At 49.7% G+C, this 22,676-nt stretch overlaps 1 protein-coding gene across 1 annotated transcript; it reads left to right on the plus strand.

The window, feature by feature from the left end:
• Positions 1 to 1,630: 1,630 nt before the first annotated feature.
• Positions 1,631 to 22,203, plus strand: LOC131207584 (uncharacterized). Its single transcript, XM_058200204.1, has 3 exons — positions 1,631 to 1,795; positions 17,269 to 18,459; positions 18,529 to 22,203. The coding sequence occupies exons 1-3, from the start codon at positions 1,631 to 1,633 to the stop codon at positions 22,201 to 22,203; spliced, it is 5,031 nt and encodes a 1,676-aa protein (XP_058056187.1).
• Positions 22,204 to 22,676: the final 473 nt, after the last annotated feature.

A 22,676-nucleotide genomic window follows, 5' to 3' on the forward strand; every position in this document is an offset into this window, starting at 1 on the left:
CGGTACTAGGTGGTATCCTAGTATCCATATTGATAGTGGAAAAGGTGGAATATGTGGATACAGTGGACCAATTAAGTAAGACAAGTAATATATAATATATAAGTATAAGTATAAGTATAGTATAAGCATAAGTATAATATAATATTCAGAAGTAAGAAAGTAGGTAGAAAAAAATGCAGTTGGGCGTACAACAGCAAATTCAAACTTCAAACGCGAAACATCGCATCGAATCGAATTTCCCTTTTCACTCGTGAGAATTTGGTCTCAAAAGGGAATTTGAGTGAGAAATTTGACTTATCGTGAGAAAGAAAGGGAACTTCGCTTCGGGAAACCGAGCGGGCCAGGCAAAAACCAGGGACCGGGAACGCCAAAGGGAAATAGGGGAAAAAAGGGAAGTCCAGAGACCGGGAACGCGGGAACGCCGGGTCGAACAGGCGGTCAGAAAATACCGAGACTGATTATCTCCAAAAAGGAAACAATATATTTTCCAAAAACAAAATAATGCAGAAATTTGTCGAGGTTGGACGTGCGTCGTCTTGTTCGAGAACGGTTGATCGGTGCCGTAAGCCGTACGGGTTTTCAGTGGGATTATTTCGGTTCAGTGTTCTGTTACGCGACCGCGATTCCCGTCTTACCGAATAGTTACGCCAAAAACACACCTACGAGCCAACAGAACACTGAAATAAAGAGAGAAAAAACCAGTCACCGATCGTGCTCAACATAATCGCCCGGTCGCGACGAAGACCGATAGTTGTAAATTAACGGTTCGGCGGCTAAGGATAAGGAAGGGCCCCCGCCTCACCCGGCGCCATTCGATCGTCCCCCCTTTCCGTGCGGTGGAATGTAATTGAAGTAATCGAAAATGGCCATTTATTGTTGTGCCCCACGACAACAACGACGACGATGATGGTGCGGCTGCGGCGATGGCGGTGATGACGATGACGATTACGGTGATGGTGATGTGCGAAATCCGATTGAAGACCGTTGAATGGTGAAGCATCGGTATGCAAACGTCTGTCACCGTAGTTGGGTGTGCAATTGGATGCAGTTTAAGTGTGCGTGCGAGTGCCGCTCTCCGCCTATCCCCCGCTCGTTCTCTCTTGCCCACTCGCACTACTTTTCTATAGAATGCCAATTTTGTGTTAAACAACTGGCCGCATGCCATACTGGGAGTGTGGCCGCGCGCTTCCCTGCCGCTTAGAGCCCGGATCCGCGCGCACCATAAATGTTCCGTGTTCCGTCTGTCCGTCTCCGTGCTCCTATTCGTGGTTTCGCGCAGTGTGCAAAACGATATCAATCATCGTAGGGGTCGATCGATGATCTCTGTTTTGTGTTGCATTGCGTAAATAGTTTTTTTTCTTTGGGTCTTTAGTTGTGTGCGACTGGACGGATACCGTGAGGATTAGTGAGCGGAGTTGGTTATGTTCGATCCACGGTGCAATTTGAGCCGGCTCGGAACATAGTTTCTGATGTGACGTCCCTGTTTCGTCCTTGTTTTCGTTGCGGCAGTGTAGCAGCGCACGGTGAATGACCGGTACCGGGGCGATAGGGGTCGCTGGTGGTGGTCGTCTGAGCGAATCACTCAAAAGACACAGATCAACCGATCGCCTATCGGTGTTAAAGCGCGGAGATGTACGAGGTGATTGATCCGCTGCTGCTGCCCACATCGCAATGCGGCAAGTTCTGCCGGCTGTGCTTCAACCAGGCCGACGATCTTCGGGCGCTCTTTCCGTCGTCGGCCAGCATCTCCAACAAGGCGCTGCTGCACAAGATTTTCGACTGCACCACAATAACGGTAAGTGTGTGAGACTAGCCACGGGAGAGAATGTTTTAAATTGTGCTACCTGTTCAATTGAATAATATTTTAAGGACCTGCACCGGAAGTGAGGTAATGGCGAGTGATCGCTTCCCAACAATTTGATTTTGAGGACGGTGGACGCCGACTATTCTCTTTGGTAACATCATTTTAATTGAATTACCACCAGTAGGTACAGATCGGATCAGATCGGGATCACATCGATCGCGTCGACTGTGCGCCGTTTGTCCAGCGTCAAATGCCATTTGCATCTTGCTCTTCTTGCTAGCGTTTCGGTTTCTTTCCCCATCGACTTGCTGTTCCTCCTTTCGTAGTGAATGCTTACCATTACCATTTACCATTTGCCTCGGTGACTAGTTCTGCTCAAGTCCAATAAACGAGGTCGGTAAATTGCTGCTAGAGGAGGAACTGAGACTAACCGGCGCTTGATAACTGGAGAGAGAGAGAAAGAACATCAACTCTATTGCGATGATAAAGACCAACAGTGCAGAGAGAGAGAGAGAGAGAGAGAGCGTTCTCAGTTCCGGCACACAACAACAATCCGTTCGGCTCCCGATCGGCTGTCAAACATGCGCCCTCCCACCCGCCCCGCGCTGAGTGCATTTGAGTACGCTGTCCGATCGCAGGGCTCGGAAATGCTAGAGAAGAATGTGTGGATTGGGGACAGCGGGGGCTGAGAGACGGCGGAGCGAACCACGCGGTTTAAAGCGTCACGCGAAGAAGGCGAGGGGGGTGGCGTGCGCGGCCAGAGAGAACGATGTCGGCCAACGAGGGAACGAGCGAGCAACAGAGAGAGAGAGAGAGGGCACGAGAATATGAATAAGGGAAATGGATAATTCAAAGTTTAATTGCCTGACTTGTTGTTTTTTCCTTTCTTCTTGGAGGCCAACCAACCACCAGCACACGGCACAACAACTGCGGCCAAATACATACAAAATTGTTATAAAATCAAGCGCGACTCTCTAGAAGGCAAAGGCAAGAAATGGTAGGAGCGCCAGCGCGCGCGGGGCTATCTATACATGGTATGCTGCCAGCGCGTGGACGTATGTATGCGTGACTCCTAAATAGATAGCTAGAAAGATAGACGGACAGATAGATAGCTCGTCCGCCCGCTCGGTGGCGCCGGGGACGGTGCAAGTATGCATGAGCGATAGATAGTTGGAAGTTGTTTTAAGTTTTTACATTTGATCATGTACTATTTTCTTGCTGCCTCCTTTTTTTCTTCTTCGCTTCCTAATCCACGTTCCCGCGAGCGAGCAAGCGAGTGGTGGTGATGGTGTTTCAAGAATCAACTCTTCTCACGCAACGACTCGGCCACGGAGGGGGTGGCTGGCTGGCTGGCTCGGGGTTGCCGGGAACAACCAACTTTTATGAAGTTTTGCTAAATCGAGGCATTCGGAATTTTCTCCTTTCTTCGCCCGCTCGCTTGTCCACTCCGGCTGTCTCTCTGGGCCGTCTGGTGTGTCTGGTTGGCCGTTTTCGGTTCGGGACAAAGGGGGTAGCGGAACCGGTGGAAAGCTAGTCGCCGTACAATCAAAACCCGTCGTGTTGGCGGCGCTCGCTAATTTCTATAATCGATTTCAAATTTTGCCGATCAACAATTTATCAAAGTCATTGCCCGCTTTCCTGTAGGGTCCTATGCCTTATCAGGCGCGTAACAATAATAGAAAGAGGACGAAACGGGGTGGCTGGAGTTGACAAATCCCGCATTGTAAATTTCCGTACTTTATCGGTCCCGGTCGCCTTCGGTTTCTGTGTCCTTGGAGAGTTTTGCCCGTTGTTGTGTCCCGACCGCCCAACACAACCAACGACACGATGATGATCATCATCTTTCCCATCGTTCGACAATTGAAAATCAGCACCACCACTACTAGAGAGGGCCGGCCGTGTGTAGTGTGTGATGCTATGTCAATTGTCGTCGCTATGTCGCGCCGTCGTCTCTGGTACGTGGCTTAGCCTTTTCTTGTTCCCATTTTTACACTATGTTGTGAAAAATATCGCCATAATGCCAGTTATCCGGGCGCGGAGCGCCACCAACCACCCTGCCAGTGCCGGAGCGTCCTCCCGCATGATCCGTTTTCCTCCTGGCCACAACCACCCCGCGTCTCCATCCCTCGGTACATTCCTCCCCGCACAGCAATATCGAATTGCGAGTGCTTTTTGCGTTCGTTCGTGTGTATCCGTCTCCATCTCTCCATCTCTTTCTCTCTCTCGTTTCCTGCTATGGGGTGGTGATGGCGATGATGATGATGATGGTGATGATGGTGGGAATGCTACTACTTAGGTCGAGAGAAGTGAAGCAAAAGCATTCAAAAAAGCCACTCCATGAAGAGAGTCTGGTCTTCTATCTGTTTTGTGCCAACTCTCAACACGAACCTTCTTTCCGTCGTCGTCTGTTCCACTCGCTCGGCCGGCGGTCGGTCTCTTTCCGGCAGGCCCTGGCTTCGCGGTCGATCTTTTGCAATATATTATTGACTGGTTGTTGGTTCTGCGCTGGTTTGTGTCGCGCGTTGAAGAAGCGGCCCAGTCAAGATGATGATTGCCCTAACCGAGTTAAAGTGCGAGCGCGCACGCAGTCAGTCACTCAGTCCCATCCGCGACACGACAGTCCATTCTCGGTATTATTCGCCTCGAATTCCATTCCGGCACGCCGGACGGGAGAAATACATTTAAAACCGTCTCATGCTACATACACACAATTTATGGCAGCATAAAACCATCCAATCAAGCACATCATTCCCGCACGGCGCAAGTGAGGGCTGCAGGCGCGCCAGCTCTTCCCACTTCCACCCGGCCACGACCAACGCAAATACATACTCATAACGCCCGAATGGGGGCTGGAAGGGGGGGCCCATTTTCATGAAGTTACAAAAGTGTAATTTAGTTTCATGAGCTTTCGGTAAACCATTCGGCCAACAACTCCGCGCGCGCGCGCGCGCACCATCTCTCGTGCGGGGTGTGCCTTAGGATCGCGAGGGTATTGTGCGATCGGTTCCACGGTCGCCTCGCGTCACTGTATGGGTGTGTACTTTTGTAAAGTGCAGAGAGGATTAGTTTTCAAAGAATGACTCGTATTATGTGCCCCCTTCCACCAACCACCACCACAACCCATGGTACGGCTGGAGAGTGACAAAGGGAAAAGCAAAATATGTTGCATGCTCCTCCGTACGCCTCTCTTTCTCTTTCATGCCCCAACCATTTTTCTCGCCCGTGCCTCTCTAACCCCAGCCACCCCCCACCCACCGCCACCTGTCAGTGTGGTGTACTTTGCTGTCATATGCTCTGGTTTTGTGCTCTCCTCTCTCGCTCGCTCGCTCATTGTGCCCTCTGGCGGCTCTTGGGTAAATCGGATAAGTGCGCACCGCCGCCGGCTGGAGGGCGAGCGAGAGCGAACGATTGTGCTCCCTCTCTCACTCGCTCTCTATCTCTGGTTTGAACATTATTTTACGTTTTTCTTTTATGTTTAGCAATCGTTCGTTGCGCTGTAGTGCTGTTGTTTTTGACGTTTTTGTACTGAGAGCGCGAGCAAAGAAAATGTGCATTTTATAGACGATCATTAATCTTCGTACTTCTTTTCTGTACACGGCGCGGGGCCCCTCACCCGGTCCCGGGCCGGGCCGGGACGTGTTTGGCTGTGTGTATGTAGATACCATTACCCGATGTAGTGTATACTCTACTTCTATTTCGTATGTTTTATTTTCCAATCTTTCCGTCTTGTTGCCGTCTTAGCGTGCTTTCGTCTTCCTAATGTTCACGTTTCTTACCACGCGCGGCTATATCGACCGCGACCGCGAGGAGTTTTACATTCCATTTGTCCGTATTTCTGCGCCAGCGTTTTATTTATTCATTTTGTCTCGTTTTTTACTGCCCGAGTTGCTGCTGCTCGCTTCGATTATTTCTCGTTTCTCTACGTAAATTGAGTTGCGTCTTTTGAAAAGTTTTTGTTTTCCTACCACGGTTGTCTGTTGGGATTTTCAACGAGTTGAGTGTGGGTTTTTGTGCCCTCTTTGTGTTTCTTTTTTTTTTTTACTGCTTCACCTCTTAGTTAACCTTTCTTTGTTATTTTCATTAAAATTCTCGCAATCCTAAGTGCCCCCCCCCGGTTCGCGACGGGAGTAACGTACGACGACGATTCGTCGATTAGGCATGAAGCCGGCCCCCATGTATTGTGTGCAAACGAAGACACGACGGCGATGTCCGTGGTACGGCCAGTTCTCCAGTGCCAGTTTTCTTCGAAGAAACATTCTTTGCGCTTATCTAGGCGCGCCTCGGCCGCCCCCAGGCTCCCCGCTCAACATATCCATTCGTTTCGCTCCATCAGGCCGGCCCGAGAGACAGGGGAACCGGGGAACCGGGGAATAAATTGATCGGTGCTCCTGCTCCTGCTACCGTCTGCCAACCCGTCGTACTTCATGCGTGTTTTTTTTGGGTTGTAGAAATGAGATTCGTACAAAGCACTTCCAGAGGACACTCGTTTATAATATTTTATTATTCCACCGCGCGTTGCCCTCTGGGGCTCCACGGCAGGGGGATTCGTTCTGCTCCGGAAATGATCATCAAATCCCCCGCATGTCGAGAGCGACAGAGAGAGAGAAAGAGTGAGAGAGCGAGCGGGGAAAGGTCAAAGTATGCCTGGTGTTGTCATCGCTCACCAAACTTATCTCGCGCTCACCACGTTGAACCACGCTCTCTCACCGGCTCACAGCGTGAGTGATGCATTTTCCTCACGATGAGATGATCTCATTAACACGTGGGAGCTGGTGAGTGGCGCTGATTTTTCTCACTTTTGGCTCGATTCGAACGAAGGACGCGGCGCGCTGTCAGGATCTCCGCGCCTGTGGCTGCGCTCTCGTCGAAAGGTTGTTTTAGTCTCGTTACTTTCGTTACGTGTTTGGCGCTTCTTAAAGGGGAGCTCGTCTTTTCAAATCCACCCGCTTCAAAGGTCAACCGTCGCGCTGTGTCTTCTGCTAGCAAGAAGCAGCACTATGTCTGTGCGCTAGCTAGTAGGTGTGTGTTGTGTGCTGTAGTGTGCACGAGTGAATTGTTCTTCGTTCCATTCGCCGCACACAAGCAACCACAAACACAATAGATATTCGCTGCTATGCTGCTTCTCACACATTTTCTTCACCTTTTCAGAAGCATCGCGATGTTTATTACAGTGTGATTCCCTCCTCTGGCGCTCGGATACTTCAGAGAAGCGCGCCTTTGAATTGATTGAATTGATTGGGCTCTCGTTATACTTTAGCCGTCCAGCGCGCCGACAAGTTTCAAATTCCATTTATTTTACTTCTTTTTTATACGACGTTTTGTCTGTGCTTGGAGCTTACGTTCCTTTCTGGCCGCATTCAGCGACTAGCGACAGGGCGTGTGGTTTGATCATCGTTGTGGGCCGATGCTGTGAGCAGAGTTTCACAACTTTGCGCCGCTCTATTTTGCTAAAAGGCACAGGAAGAATGTGTGTCTAGCAAAAAGTTAGTTTCTAACATTAAAAGAACAGGCAATGATAAGGCTAAACAATTTTAATATAGAACCTTCCTATGACCTTTCAGCTGACAGTTTTTGAATTCACTAATCTTACATAGCGGACCAATTGTGTATTATAAGTTTCTGTGGCTGTTGTGCCATCTTTCATATGCAATTAACAACAACGTATTTTCGATGCACGTTAGTTTACAGGTGTTGGACCAAAAAATCAATGAACTAAACCACATAAACCTGCCAAATGTCAATCAGTTGTGTAATACCAGGTTTATCAGTTATTTCAATACACCCAGGTTGTAGGAAACGTTTTGCGGTTAGACAAGAAAAACACAATTTGATTGGTTCAATATAGTCTCAGTATAATCTCCCTGAAAATCAATAACCTTGTTCAAACGAGATTCCAATTTATGGACTCCATCCCTGAACTGAAAATCTGGAATGACTGCATAACAAACTTCCAGAGCTGTTATGTTACGGGGAAGCTCCAACATCTCGAACTTCAATTCATAGATTTGTGCCATTGTCAGAATGCTCTTGTGACACGGTGCATTGTCCTGACGAAAAAGGAATTGCAAATCGCCAATCGGGTTTTTTTTTCACGAATTTTCTCTTTCAGCTGGTCTAAAAAGTTGCAATAATAATTGGAATTTATAGTTTTACCAGTATGCAAGTAATCCACAAATAAAATTGCTTTCGCATAGAAGAAACTGATGTCAACGCCTTTTTGGACGAATTCTGGACACGAACTCGTTTCGGTGCCGCAGAAACAGGTTCCAACCACTCTTTAGCATCTTGTTTTAATTCAGGATCATGATAGTGATAGAATGAAACCTCATCTATAGTAATGAGTCGACGCACTAAATCCACTTTATTCTTTCGAAAAAGCTCCAAATCGTGCTTAGTAACTTGCATTCGAATGTGTCTTTGTTCCATTGCTAGCGAATGCGGCACCATTATGCTTTCTTGAAACCCGAAACTTTAGGCAAAGTATTGTTTACAGTGCTCAATGAGATGCCTAGGGCTTCCACTAAAGCTCTTTCAGTCACTCGGGGATGTATTTTAGAATTAAATGTTGACTTCCAAAACGTTGAAAATTATGCAAAAGACTTTCGGTGGGCTAGCTCTATCGAAAACCAGAGTTTATAAGTGCTACAAAATATTTAACGATCGGGAAAGCATCAATGACGAGACACGGCCCGGGCGGTCATCAACATCAACTGATACACGTAAATAAAATCAAAGAATTGGTTCTTCAAAATCGTCAATTGACAGTCCGAGATCTTTCTGACCTTGTTGGAATATCGAAAGGATCAGGGGAAACCATTTTGATTGATGTACCGTCTCCGAATAGTGAAATGTCGATTGGTGCCAAAACCGTGATGTTTTTGCATCACATTTTCGCGTTCATTTCGACGCAAACTCGACCCACCTCGTTCCACATCCACCGTATTCAGTCGAATTAGCACCACATGACTTCTGACTATTCGCTAAACTCAAGAGACTGCTCCGGGGACAGCTATGGAAGAGATAGAAATTGAAACGAAGAACGCATGAAGGTTATAGCGGAAGAAGTCTGCGGCATATTTTTAAAACTGGAAAAAACGTTGCTACAAGTTTATGGCATCCTGGGACGACTGAGGGGGATAAAATGAATTTTGAAGAATACATGAAGAGTTTCTGGTCATAAGTAAATTCTCGTTGTTTTTTGCCGCAGTAGTAAATGATATTAATATTATTATTATTTTTTTCGGTGATGATGGTTTAAAGCATTTGATGGAATCAGCAGTTGGCAGCTGTGTCCATTAGGAACTACTGTGAACAATCACCAGATGGCCAAACACTATCTACCCATATAAACCTTAAGTGTCCTCCAGATACCCTTACCCTTTCGGTGCGAACATACAGATATGTACAGATCAAATTATTTTATCATGGGGTTGCGCAATTTATAAACTTCTACTGCCATGTTAAACCATTTGCCAAGCGATCGAGTCTCCGTTTAGTGAACACACCGAAAGAGCACGATGGTCACGCTGGTGAGCCGCACAACGGTAACCGACAATGATGGTGACTTATGTATGATTACTGCTTACTTAGCTTACACGATTTTTCTCTAAATTGCCAGCATATGTGTGTATGTGTGTGCGCGCGCGCCTTTCATTGTGTGCTGTGCGCAATGACGCGGGTTCGCATTCAGTTTTTAGTGTAAGTTTGAATTTATTACCAACATCAATGGTTCGTTTTTTTCTACACTCATTCAGTGTAATCTTGTCTCTCGTTCATTCGTTCACCACTTTGTGCGTGTGGCCAGAGCGAGAGAGAGAGAGAGAGAGAGAGAGAGAGAGAGAGACACCGGCTCTACATACATTTGTGTCCTCATTCAGCGCGAACCGCGAATGCAACTCTAAGCTCACTAACCCTCAATTGTGTGCCGTCTGGGGGCCGGTTGGTTGGTTGGCTGGCTGGGTCGATAAATGGTACTTCTAAAGTTTCCACTACCACCCCACTGCCGGTGCTGCTGCTGCTGCATCCTCCGCCGCCTTCCCTCCCGTTGCCGTTCGCAACCCTGCAACTCAGCAGCAAACAAATTCAAGCACACGTACAACCGGGTAGTGGTGCGCGCCCCGTTAAGCTGTATGTAGACAGCTTCTCGTCAATTTCTTTGCCTTAGTTGGCCCCGAGTTGTGCTTCATTTGTTACTTTTTGTTGTTTCGCTGCTCAAAACTCTTTCGTCTTCGGCGTCTCGCTCGCTCGCCCCGCCGCCGTCGCCGTCCCCGTCCCCGTCCCCGTCCCCGTCCCCGTCCCCGTCCCCGTCCCCGTCCCGTTCTCACATTAATTGTATATTCCATGCACATATCCCGTAACGTCGTAGAGCAGCATATTTCCAAAGAAGGATGGCATATTTTTCTCGTTCCCCCCCCCCCCTCTCTCTTTCTCTCTCTTTCTATGTCTCTCTCTGTATCGCTGATGTAGTGTTGTCATAATCATCAACTGCGCCCGGGGATCTTAGAGTGGGCTTAGGAGAGTATGATCAATATCATAATTGTTGGTCTCGTATCCGTATCTCTGGCGTTGTTTGCGAACACATACACAATTGATGCATGATGTTTCGCTTTAATGTGCCCATATTGGTGCAGGGGGGAACCATCAACGGCACCACACCAATTGAGCCGAGTATTGCTGCTAAACGCGCTGCTCCGGCTCCGACCGAAGCACTACCGAAAACCCCCAGGACTTTGATTCGCTGCGGATTCGGTTGATTTAATATTTAATTTAATCGCTCATAGGCGCACACGACATACGCCGTTGCGGCGGTGATGCTCTCCTTACCTGATTACATAATCTCGTTTCGTGTCGCCATCGTCGGCGCTTTTATGTATATGTCTCGCCGGTCGCTGTGTCGCACAGCCTTCGCTCAATCATTTCAATTACCATGATGAGAATGTGCTGCTGCTGCCGCTGCTGCTGCTAGGAGTTGTGGGACTGGCGCGACCTAACCACGCGGAGCGAACGGAAAAGATAAAAATTCAGTTCGAAATACTAGCGCGCGCCGACCAACAGGGGGCGCTGAGTGCGATTCGATCAATCGATGGAAAAGGCTAAGCAAAACAAAACAACAACGGGCAGTGGTTCGCGTCCCTGTGTATGCGTTCGTGTGTGTGTGTGTGGGAAACAGAGAAAGAAAATAGCAAAAAAGGGGAGATACATACATTTGTATATATACATAAAAATACATTAACCTCGCACTTTTGTGTGTGGCGGGCTGGAAATGGGTGGAATGAATATCGAAATCGTGAAAAAAGAACAACAACAAAACACAATGACGGGACGTAACAGCAGTACTAATAACAATAAAACAGACTATCAAACCCTCGCGCGCGCGGAAGGGCCGCGGATACCTGTCACCGGCAACCGGCATCCCCATCCTTGGCCGCCCCAGCACACACCGGGACACACGAACACATGCAAACGGACGGTGGCAGGTCGTCGCACGCTGAATGGGTGAAGATAGAGAAAGGTGAAGAAGCTTTTTAAAAACATGGAAATCATAAGCAGAGAAACAGCGCAATCTAGTGGAGAAAAGTACACGACGGGACTATAAAAGGCGGGAAACGCGGCGGCGAGGTGGAATATTTTAATGCTTTCCTGGCCGCCCAGTGTGTTGGAGTGTGTTTGTTCAGAGAGAGAGAGAGAGAGAGAGAGAGAGAGAGAGAGCGAGAGAACGAGCACACACCGAGAGGAGCGGTAGAATTCACTTCGGAAAACGAGAACATGGGTAAAAATTCAAACTGAACCAAAGCCAGAGAGAAAAAAAACGAGAAAAATACTAATGGAAATGGCGGGGGGCCATATGGAAAACAGGGAACGGATAATAATAATAATAATGGAAAATATAACGAACGATTTCGGAAAAAAATATGACATGACGAGAGCGTACCACGATGACGACGATGACTGACGATGATGATGATGATGATGAGTCAAACTTCGTTTCGGTGGCCGCCGTGTAGACGGAGAAACGATATATTTCATTTTTATTACGTACGGAAATTCGAGGCTGCCTGCGATGTTGTGTTCTGTCTTCACTTTACTCTCTGTGTTTATCCCCCGCTCTCTCTCTTTCTTTTTCTTTCTCGCTCCCTATCTCTGTTCTATCTCTTTCTCGTAATTCTCATGGTTTGTTGCTCCGTGTTGTTGTTGCTCTTCTTGTATCCTTCTGTGGTGGTGGTGGGCATGGAAAGAAAACCGGGAGTGACGTTATTTTCAAAATCTCCACGTGCTACTGCGATGCCGACGTTTTTCCAGCTAACCCCCCCCCCCCCCAGGATCGGGGAAGCTGCTTGCGATTCGATCTTTAACTGTGGCCCTTAGTTGGCTTAGCTTCAAGCATCGCGTCAGAAAAGCCAGAAAACTATCTTCCATGGGTTGACTTTTTCTCACCATGTTCGCTTCTTTCGACATCATCTTGGCTCTTGGCGCGCACTGTGTTTTTGCGCCAGATTTATTTGCCTTCTGTGCGCGGCCATATGATGATGTTAATGATGATGATTCCGATGATAAAAACACATTCCGTTGTATGGGTGTGTGTGTGTGTTTGGATGGGTTTGTTTGTGCGCCTTTGTTTGTAACTTTTCTTTTTGGTTTCTAGTTTCAGTTCAGTTCTCGTTCGTTTAGTCCCATTTCGTTTCATACGTACATACTGCCAGCCTGCCAGCGGGGAGTAATAGTTACGCAAACAGCAGTTGCACACCGTCCGGGGTGGTGGCGGCGGTGGCGCGGGCGTAAAGTGTGCGCCTTTTTGCGCGGGTTTGGCGTGCTTTATTTAGTCGAAGTTTTGCTTCAAACAAACGGGCGCGCGGGGCACAACCGGAGGAAAAACCGATACGAAATTGGCATTCCGATTACCATTCCGGGACACATGCTGCAGCTGCTGCTGGCGAGGGAAGAGTGGTGGTTTACGATGGAGACGCCGCGCCGACCGCCATGGTGGAAAGCGTCGCGGTGGAGCTGGGTGTGCTGGGGGAGGCAGCAGCATATTTTCCGCAGACGCACACAAACACGCGAGCGCTACATTCGTACACGCCGCTCTCCTAGCACAGGCCGTTACATTACAGTAATGAGCTAAAAAACAAAATGCAAATATTGTATACCATTATGTCTTGTGTTTTGTAGTGTTGCCTGGCCGCCGCGTGGCCAGTTTCTCAAGCTTCTCGCAACCGCCACCAGATACTGTGCCAGAGGTCTGTGGCATTGCGCTGTGGCCACTGGCCTGGTCTGGTCTAGCCCCTCTAGCGGGCCCAGAATTTCTTGTTTTTCACGCTCGAATTTCCGTTCGTTCGAGTCCATCGAAGCCACAATTGAACGTGAGTTAGCATTTTGCGTCGGTAGTGGTGTGCTGCACGACGACGACTATGCTGGCTGGCGGGCGGGCGGGCGGTTGTGCCCCGCTGATTGGGTGATATGAGATGGGAGCACGGGGGGGCGGCGAGAGTCGCACTCGAGGAAGAGGAGGACCTGTGAGGGCGCTGTGCAGTGGAATGCTTTTTTCTGTATTTCAACGCCAAAGATGTCTATCTTCCACAAGTGTATTATTACCACTTGCGCGCCGATGTAGCAAGCAGCACGAAGGAATCTTGTGACTCCGTTTGGCCAACCCCAGTGTCCGGCCTCTCGCCGCACACGGACACAGCCGCAGCCCGTTTTGCTTAATGCTAAGAGTTACGACATGAATTACTTCTGCCGTTGGTTGTACATCGTTTCTTAACAATCAAACACATAGCACGGCCGCCATATGCAGTACTGATTAATAAATAAATTGTTTCGCCAAGAGCTGTAGCTGTTCGAGATGGCTTGGTTGGTTTTTCAACTTGTGTTTGCATCACAGATTTATCGTTTATAAAACCTTCGAATTCCACAAATCACTGTTACTATTAGGTGTAGAAGTTAATTCCAGCGGTTTTACAATCGATAACGTTAGTCACTAAATATAACAATGTTTTAAAATGAAATATGTGTTTGATAGCTACTGTCGTTACGCATCTAACGCAGCATCGATTGTTTGGTCAACGTGTAAACAACACCTGTTTTTGAGCATTTGAACATGTCAAGTTTTGTTCCTGATAAAGTGTTTTTGCTGGGAGTACTTTTTCATTACTGCTTGTACGACAGAAAAAAGGGATTCTTGTACCGAATCGTCACTAGTGATGTAAAGGGAAGTTATTACAAGAATCCTAAACCCAAAAAGGCCTGTATACAGGCCTTGATGAACGATGTCAATCGCAACCAAAGCGAAATAATCACTTCGCAACGTTTATGCTGTGCATAGGGTGGGATGTGAAAGGTGTGGTGTAGCGTGAGCTTTCAAAACCGAATGAAATTATTGATGGACAACGCCATCGACAACAATTAAGGCATTTGAAGCAAAGCTTTGGCCATAAAACGACGAGAATGGGATAAAGGACATGATAAGCTGATTTGACATCCCCAAATCGGTCAAAATCTATCTCGAAAATGTCGGATGGGAACTGTTCACCTCTCCGCTGTATTCTCCAGATGTTACTCTTTCCGACTACTATTTGTTCCGCTACATGAGTAATGATTTGGCAGCACAAGGGTTAACTTCTTATGAAAGTATGGGGAAAAATGGGTCTCTGAGTAGATCGTTGATAAAGATAAGTTCTGTTGACACGGAATCGAGGAACTACCTAAAAGATGGCAAAAAGTTGTAGCTAACGACGGACATATTCGACTTAACCTAAACTTGAGCTTTACCAGGCAGCTCAATAAGTTTTGCAGTTCGATAAGAAACACAATTTTATGTCTTGAAATACACTTCATTACTCAGTATAGTCTCCCTCATCGTTTGATGGAAAACTGAGACGGAAACAGATGGAAGTCGTTAGGGGACAAATCTGGTGAATACGGTGGATGCTCAAACGCTTCGAACTTCAATTCATGAATTTGTGCCATTGTCAGAATGCTCTTGTGACGCGGTGCATTGTCCTGATGAAAAAGGATTTGTCTTCTGCAAACTGGATCCTTTCCCTCATTTTTTATATTGTAAAAAATATTGTGGATACATCGCGACATCAAATGGCTTGTAACCAAAAAATGAATTGCCCGATTGAAATGAAACTTCACATCCGTTCATATGAAGAGTGTACCAACATAACACAATCCAGTAGCGTTTAAAGCTCGCAAACATGTTCTACAACAGCAAACAATGCTTAACCCATTGTGATGTAGTTGCCCATTGGCTGGTGTCCTATTCATGAGTGTTGTAGTGCTGTGTGACTATTCCTAAAACATATCCTCGGCGAGCATCATCTCGACCCGGTTCGGTTCGGTCCTGACCGCTCCACTGTGCCAAGACGTAATGAAATCTGGATTTTTTCATGTCCCTCTTTTGTCACATACATTGTGGAACTCCCGGTCCGCTAGGTGTTACGATCCTATGGTCTTTTATTGCAATAAATGAGCATACACTCATACCAATAGAAAGAAGGGGAAAGATCTAGCCACTGATCGATGGGCCATCGTGTATCGTCAAAGTGGTTTTGAAAAGATTGTTGAAGTTTTTCTTTTGCCACATCCCTATCTTTCCATCTTTCGCCGTGTTCGGTGGGTTCGCCCCTACTTGCCATATTTGCCTTTCGTTTTTGTTCAGCCGTCTTTACAACAAGTAACACATACTACCGACATAACAAGTAACGCATCGCCACCGCACACCCCTTCATCGAGTCCCAATTGGATTCGACTTTACGTTTGCGTTGCACAATTAGAGTAATTAGGAGGGGCAAAGCTGTGTGGCGGCGAGCACACGTATACACTGGCAAATTATACACGTTCACTTATGATACAATATCAATTTGCATTAGATATAGCGAAATGATGATATGCAGTTAGCATAAACTCTCGCTCAAGCGGTCGGTTACTATCTTTTGGGAAGCGATGGACTTGGGAACGATGCTGTGTTTCCTGCAGCTGTATTCCGCTGCTTCCCGAGGGAATGCCAAGCCTAACCGGCAGGCCAGTCTTGACAGTTATTTTCCTACCGAGTGGCCCGAACGGTGTAACGGGGGTATCGAGAGGAGAACCGGTGCGGAGATTCAAAATCGATTTGTCAATATTTAAATAATGAACTCATTCCGGTTGCGTAACCAACTGCCAACCGATACGCGGGACAGGCCAACAGGTTGCGTTATCATTGGCTGTTGCTGTTGTTGGAATTGGAAGTACCGTATTTTTCCGTGTATAACGCGCACCCGTGTATAACGCGCACCCATATTTTACGAGAACAAAATTGGAAACAAATTTTTTACTTTACATTTTTCAGATATGTGATATCCAACAAATATCAAATGATAATAATGTATTACTCTAAATACTCTATAAATATTCTAAAGTAGACTAAAGATAAAATGCGTATACATTGCAAAAGACATACTAGTATTTTATATTTCGGAATAATCTTCAAACTCAGATTCACTGCTGTCTGACAAATTGATATTCTCCAATTGCTGTTCAATGTACTCCTCATTGTCACTCTCTGAAGAGTCCTCATAAATTGCGACATCTTCAGATCCATGCTGATGCCACATTTTTTAAATAATTTCACAACAACTTCTGTTTTAACTCCCTGCCATGACTTAAAAACGATATTGTATGGATAATTATATTCCTAACAAGTGTTTCATTTTATAATTTATTCAATAATACTATAGAATGTGTACCTAAAAGGGCACATTTGTATGCTTGGAGGAGACAAAATGTTTACTACCCTTGTATAACGCGCACCCAGATTTTAGAGCTAAAAAAATTGGGAAAAAAGTGCGCGTTATACACGGAAAAATACGGTATATTTTTTTCGAAAAATAACTTCACACATCACCCATCAATCTAGATCTAGACCGGGCCGATAGGGGTGTGTGTCGGGCTAACAAGGCCCAAAAAAATAAGACCACCCGTTGGCGACAGTCTGCCACGTACACACACACGCATCACCACATGCCCTTATCTATTGGCTATGGAATCTTACAATATCCATTGCCCCCAAGCCTTTTGCCATCGCCGTTTCTCGCTTTCCCTCGCAACACTTCTCGATTAGTGCCTTTCTTTCACTCGCACCTTGGTTCTAATTGATAGTAACACAGGGCAGTCGGAAATATTATCGCCACGGCCGGCTGGTGGGCCATGCCTATACCACCCGTGCCCATGGCTTTTATCTCTATGCAAACGAACCATTTTTTCTTCTTCTCCATTCCATTCCATACACCGTCGACCAGATCCAGCGGGCAGACCGCAGCAAAAGCATCTATGATATATGATTGTTGGTTTTAATCTTCTTTCTTTTGGTTCCCTTTTTTCTGGCTGCTGTTACGGATCACACACATGCACACGATCACGCGACCGGCGGATGTGCAATCTGTGGATCGGTGAACTGATTCCGTTCCGGTCTCACCGATACGCAGCTAAGCTACCGGGAAGACCATGATGCCCGAATCTGCTCCAACTGTATCGTCAGCATCGAGGCGTTCTTCAAGTACAAAGTGCAGTGCACCGAGAACGATCGGTTGCTGCGTACGAAGCGTGCCAGTTTCTTCGCCGGGCTCGGGCTGGCGGCCGACTTGGCCACGTCGGGCCACCGAGTGCCAGCGCTGGAGCACGGGCAGCACAAGCGACGACATCACCAAATCCAGCAGCAGCCGGGGGAAGTGTTCGGCGTTGGAGACGACGACGATAGCGATGATGAGGAGCGGCGAGAGGGCAGCAAACGGCAGCGAACCACGAACGGCGAGGGGGAAGCGAACGGTCAGGAGGAGGAGGAACTGGAGACGAAGGAAGCGGAAGACGGTGACGGTGACGATGGTGGCCGCTTGGCGTATCGCATCAAGCAGGAAGTGGTGCCACTCGCGAGAACCGAGGATGACGACGATGGTTTGATGCTGGTGGAGGACGATGACTCGGGAGGGTTGGTGAAGGACGGCGGTGGTGATGACGGTGACGATGACGACGATGATGAGGAGTACTTCAATCCGGATCAATTCCTGGCACAGGAAACGCAGATCGATGAAGGAACTGATGCGACGATCGGTGACGATGAGGATGGTGGCGACCGCGATGGTGGCGTCAGTTCCGATGGCGATTCCGGCCTCATCCGGAACGGGCACGCGGGGGCTGAGGAGCTGCTGAATAGTATTACCGCTGCCGCCGCAATGGCCTCGTCGTTTGAGCGCGGCTGGAAGACGACGGAGTTCGCACCGCAACCGGGTTCGTCCGGCATGCGGACACTCAAGATCACGGACTACTCGAACGTAACGGGGAAGCGCGGAAGGCCACAGCGATTCGAAACGGATGCACTTCTAACGGCAGCAGCGGCAGCGGCAGCCGGCAACAATCTGCTGGCGTTCCACGAGGAACTGCAGCGCTTGAATGGCCTTGTCGGTGGACGAGTCGCTGCCCAGGCGGGGCAGCTGTTTCCACCCGATAGTCGAGCGCAGCCGCACCATTCGCCGGCGGCGGTCGGAGCGAGTCCCGTGAGCCGGCGACTCGGTCCGAACGGATCGGTGATCGAGCACACAAAGAAGGTGCAAAAGTTCCTGGACGATGGATTGCGCGAGCTGATCTACAACGCCGGTGCACCGAATCCTCACTATGCGCGGGTAAGAGCGATCGGCTTCTCCCGGTCAACCTCAATTCTCAAGGACGCAATTTGTGGTTTGTTTTTGCAGGACGGAGGCTCGACTGCGTTCAAGGTGGTGAAGGCGCGCTTCAATTCGTACAACATCATCTTCGACGACAATCGGTTTCTGCGGCGCAACAAATCGGTCAGCGGGTTGCCCAAGTGGTACTGGGCCTGCAGCGTGACCGGGTGCCCGGTAAAAATCTGCAGCTACGCCGGCCGGCTGTTCAAAACGAACGAGTTGCCGCACACGCACCCCGCCACCGAGCCGGATGCGGACAGCAAGTACGAAACGATCACTCCCGATCCGCACGAGGCGGAACAGCTGCAGCGGCAACTGTTGCTCCAGCAGCAGCAGCAGCACCAGTTGCAACAGGAACGAATGCTACGCCAGCAGCAACAGCAGCAGTTGCTACGCCAGCGGCAGATCGAGATGGCACAGCGCCGAGTGGCCGCTGCTGCCGCGATGATGGCTGCGGCGGCTGTCTCGGCACGCAGTACCGATACGGCACCCGCGGAACACCCGAAGGCCGCGAGCGCAGGAGGAGGACGGTCGAACTACGAGCTACAGACGGCGGCGGACGGCACCGAAATGCTACTGTACGGTGGTCATTCGCTGGCCCTGATTATGACGCGCAAGGATGGTGTCCGGGTGTACCGGTGTACGAGCATTGTGGCCGAGGAAGGCGCCGTTCGGCGTCCGTGCACCGACACGATCTTTTTGCTCACGAGCGGTCGTATTGGGCGCATTTGCAAGGAGGAAGACGTGGACTACGAGATGGATCTCACACCGGCCGCCGGAGAGGATCAGCAACGGGGCGAGCATGGCGCCGAGGAGGACGACAAGCGGCGTCGGATGCAGAAGATCATCGTGTACGAGGGCTACCGGTACAAGTACTGTCACGCTCGGCCCGAGGGTAACTTTTACTGGCGGTGCGTGCAGCGGCACGAGAAAGACTGTCTCGCGTCCCTGCAGACCAAGCGCAACCTGGAGTTCCTGAAGGTGAACGATCAGCCGCACAACCACGAGGCACCGGACCCGTCGGAACCGCACGAGAATGCGATGCTGTGCGAAATCCGGCTACCGGTGGCGGGCGAGCAGTCGGACCACGGCTCGACCGACTTCAAGCTCGTGAAGAGCGGCCAAAAGCGCGAGTTTCTCATCTACAAGGGCTATCGGTACTACTTTCAGTACGAGTCGAAGAACGGGCGCCGCTCGTACCGGTGTACGATGTTTAAGAACTGCCCGGCCGGGGCGTTTCTGCTACCGAACAGCACCATCCAGGAGGCGAAAAACTTCATCCACACACACCCGCCGGTGGAGGACATGGACAAGTACATCACCAAGGACAGTCTCATTACGAGCCCCATCAAAGTGGCGTCGTCGGGAAGCGGTGGAGACGCTGGCGCCGGCGGAGACGGTAGACCGTCGACGGCGGATGTTTCGCCTTCGAAAGCGAGCGAACCTTCGCCGGACCCTCCGGTCGCCAAAGATCCGGAGGTGGCGCGGCGAAACGGATATCGGATCATTAAGAATTACAAAAACAAAGAGATTATGATCTACCTCGGGTGGCGCTACTTTGAGGACTACAAGAATAAAACGGGTGGCCAAGTTTGGCGCTGCTCGTCGCACCGCTTGTGCCGCGGTTCGGTTCACCTCTTCTCGGACGGGTCCATTAATTTTGCGAAGCTCGTCGATCACAATCATTCGCCACCGAAGAAGATCTTGAACCACCACCAGTCGGAGTCAACGGCGGTCGATAGAGGGGACGACGGAGTGGCACTGCTTGAGGATGGTACCGCCGGTACCGGTTTACTGCCGGGCGGAGATGATTCGTTGCTGCGCAGCTGGGGTGGTGTTTACCATCGCTACATCACGCACCAGGGCCACCGGTTCCGGTTTGCGACCCGGAAGCGCGAGGGAACGATCTACTGGCGCTGTGCGATGCGGCTCGTCACCAAGTGTCCGGTGTCGTTCCACACGAAGGACGACACGTACGAGCTGGTCAGTACGCGCAACCATGAGCACAATCACCCGATCCCGAGCGTGTGGCCCGATGTGGCCGGCGGACAGATCGAGGCGGACCTGCCACAGGTGCGCCTCCCGGCGGAGGAGGTCGGTACGAGTGATTTCGTGCTGACGAAGAACGCCAAGGGCCGCGACCTGGTCCTGTATCGCGGTGGGCGCTTCTATCTCGACTATTCGCGCAAAGACGGTAAGATTGTGTTCCGCTGCTCGGCGGTGTCCGGGTGTCGGGCGACGGTTTTGCTGCTGCCGAACCGAACGCTACAGGTGCCGGAAGAGTTCAATCACAATCACCCGACGGCACAGGACACAATTACAGGACCCACAGGCTGGGGGGCTGGGTCGACCGCTGGCGATCTAACGTCTTCCGGTGTGAAAACGGACGACGAAAGCGGATTAGACGACTCTGGAGCCGGTCGAACGGTCGAACCAACGCCCGCGAAGATTATCCTGCACGATGGGTACCATTTCCGTTTCGTTTCGCGTCATCCGACGGAGCAAAGTGCTTTCTACCGGTGCGTGTGGATCGACGCACGGAAAGCACAGTGCCCGGTGGCACTGTACACCGATCTGCGCGGAGTCGTCATTCAGACGAGCCAACAACCGCACAGCCACGATCCGAGCGACTACGGGTTGGTTGGTGGACCACCCAACACGACGGCCATGGCGAATGGCACCACGCACGAGTTGATCGGCACACGCGAGTACCGGATTGTGAAGAATTGGAAAAATCGGGACGTGCTTGTGTTTCAGAACTGTCGCTACTTCCTGCACTACGTCCGCAAGGATGGGCGGAAGGTGTGGCGTTGTTCGGCCATTCGTAGCTGCCACGCGGCGGTCTACCTGAACGCGGACGGCACGGTGGATCAGTTTCGCGGTCATCACGTTCACGAGATACGGCCCGAGGGCGAACCGAGACGGCGGCGGCGCAGAAAGAAGGCGGAACTGATGGTATCGTTTGACGGTGCGGTGAACGGAGGTACGATCTACGCCGGGAATGGTCCCGTTATGCTGGGAGCGGCCGAATTGGTAGCCAGAAGTCGCCTAATCGAAGGGGCCGTCAATGGTGCAGTGTCCATGCTGAACGGAAACCATGTTGCCGGTGGTGGTGTCGGGAATGCTGCACTGATGGCCAGCATTGCTGGTAGCCTGAACGGTGGTGGTAACCATAGCAACGCCAACAGCAACAACGGAGCCGTTGGCAATGAGTGGATCGACTACAGTGACTACGGTATTCGACTGAACGTGGCTTCGAATGACGCCGGTGCTACCAGCGCTGCTCGGTTGCCGAACGAAGACAACGGTTCACTTTGGGACCACTTCCACCCTCACCAGGCCCTCGGTGAGGGCACAAGCGACGGTCGACGGGGTGGAGAGGCAGCGTCGGGGTTCGATCTGAGCTATCATTCGGTGTTTGGCAATCAGGAAAACTTTGCTGAATCTGTCACGTACGCCGCACATGCAATCGCACAGCATCAGCTTCACCAGCAACACCAGCGCCATCTGCAACAGCAACTTCAACTGCTGAACGGGCACCATTCCCAGCAGCCGCCACCGCCGCAGCACGAGATTAGTAGCGACGATCATGACGAGTACGAACAGGGGTCCGGAGAGGAGCAGCAGCTGCAGCACGATGACCGTCAGCCGCCACTGATACACCTCGAGCCGGAAGTGAAGCTAGAAGGCGACGATCTCTGATGGCGACCGGTGCTGGCCCCGAAATAGCGGACCAGGTGTAGCCAAACTGATTCGCTGGTGGTTGATTGAATCGGCCAACGTCGTGCTTGCTGCAGTAAAGAGCGTGATTTGTATTTCCCTTGGTGAACGACGCCAGTAAACATTAGTAGTAATTTACGAAAGGAATTAATGAAAAAGACAAGCGGTTGCGATATGCGATTCCGAATTATGCCTATTACACTCCGCCACGATACGTTAGAGATTAGAGTGACGAGACAACGCAAAGCTCTCAAGAGGAGGCTCCCAGCTGTGGAATCGAAAGACAAATATGTAGCGACACGACGAATGCAATGCTGTCGATAAAACAGGTTATACGATTGTTATACGGAAAAAAGAGTAGTGTTTTAATTATTTTATTTTTTTAAAGCTAGATAATTCAAATGACATGCAAAAATCCTGTATAACAATGCCAGTGAGACTATTTTACAGTGCAT

The sequence above is a fragment of the Anopheles bellator genome, chromosome 2, assembly GCF_943735745.2.
Source record: "Anopheles bellator chromosome 2, idAnoBellAS_SP24_06.2, whole genome shotgun sequence".
Taxonomy (NCBI): Eukaryota; Metazoa; Arthropoda; class Insecta; order Diptera; family Culicidae; genus Anopheles; species Anopheles bellator.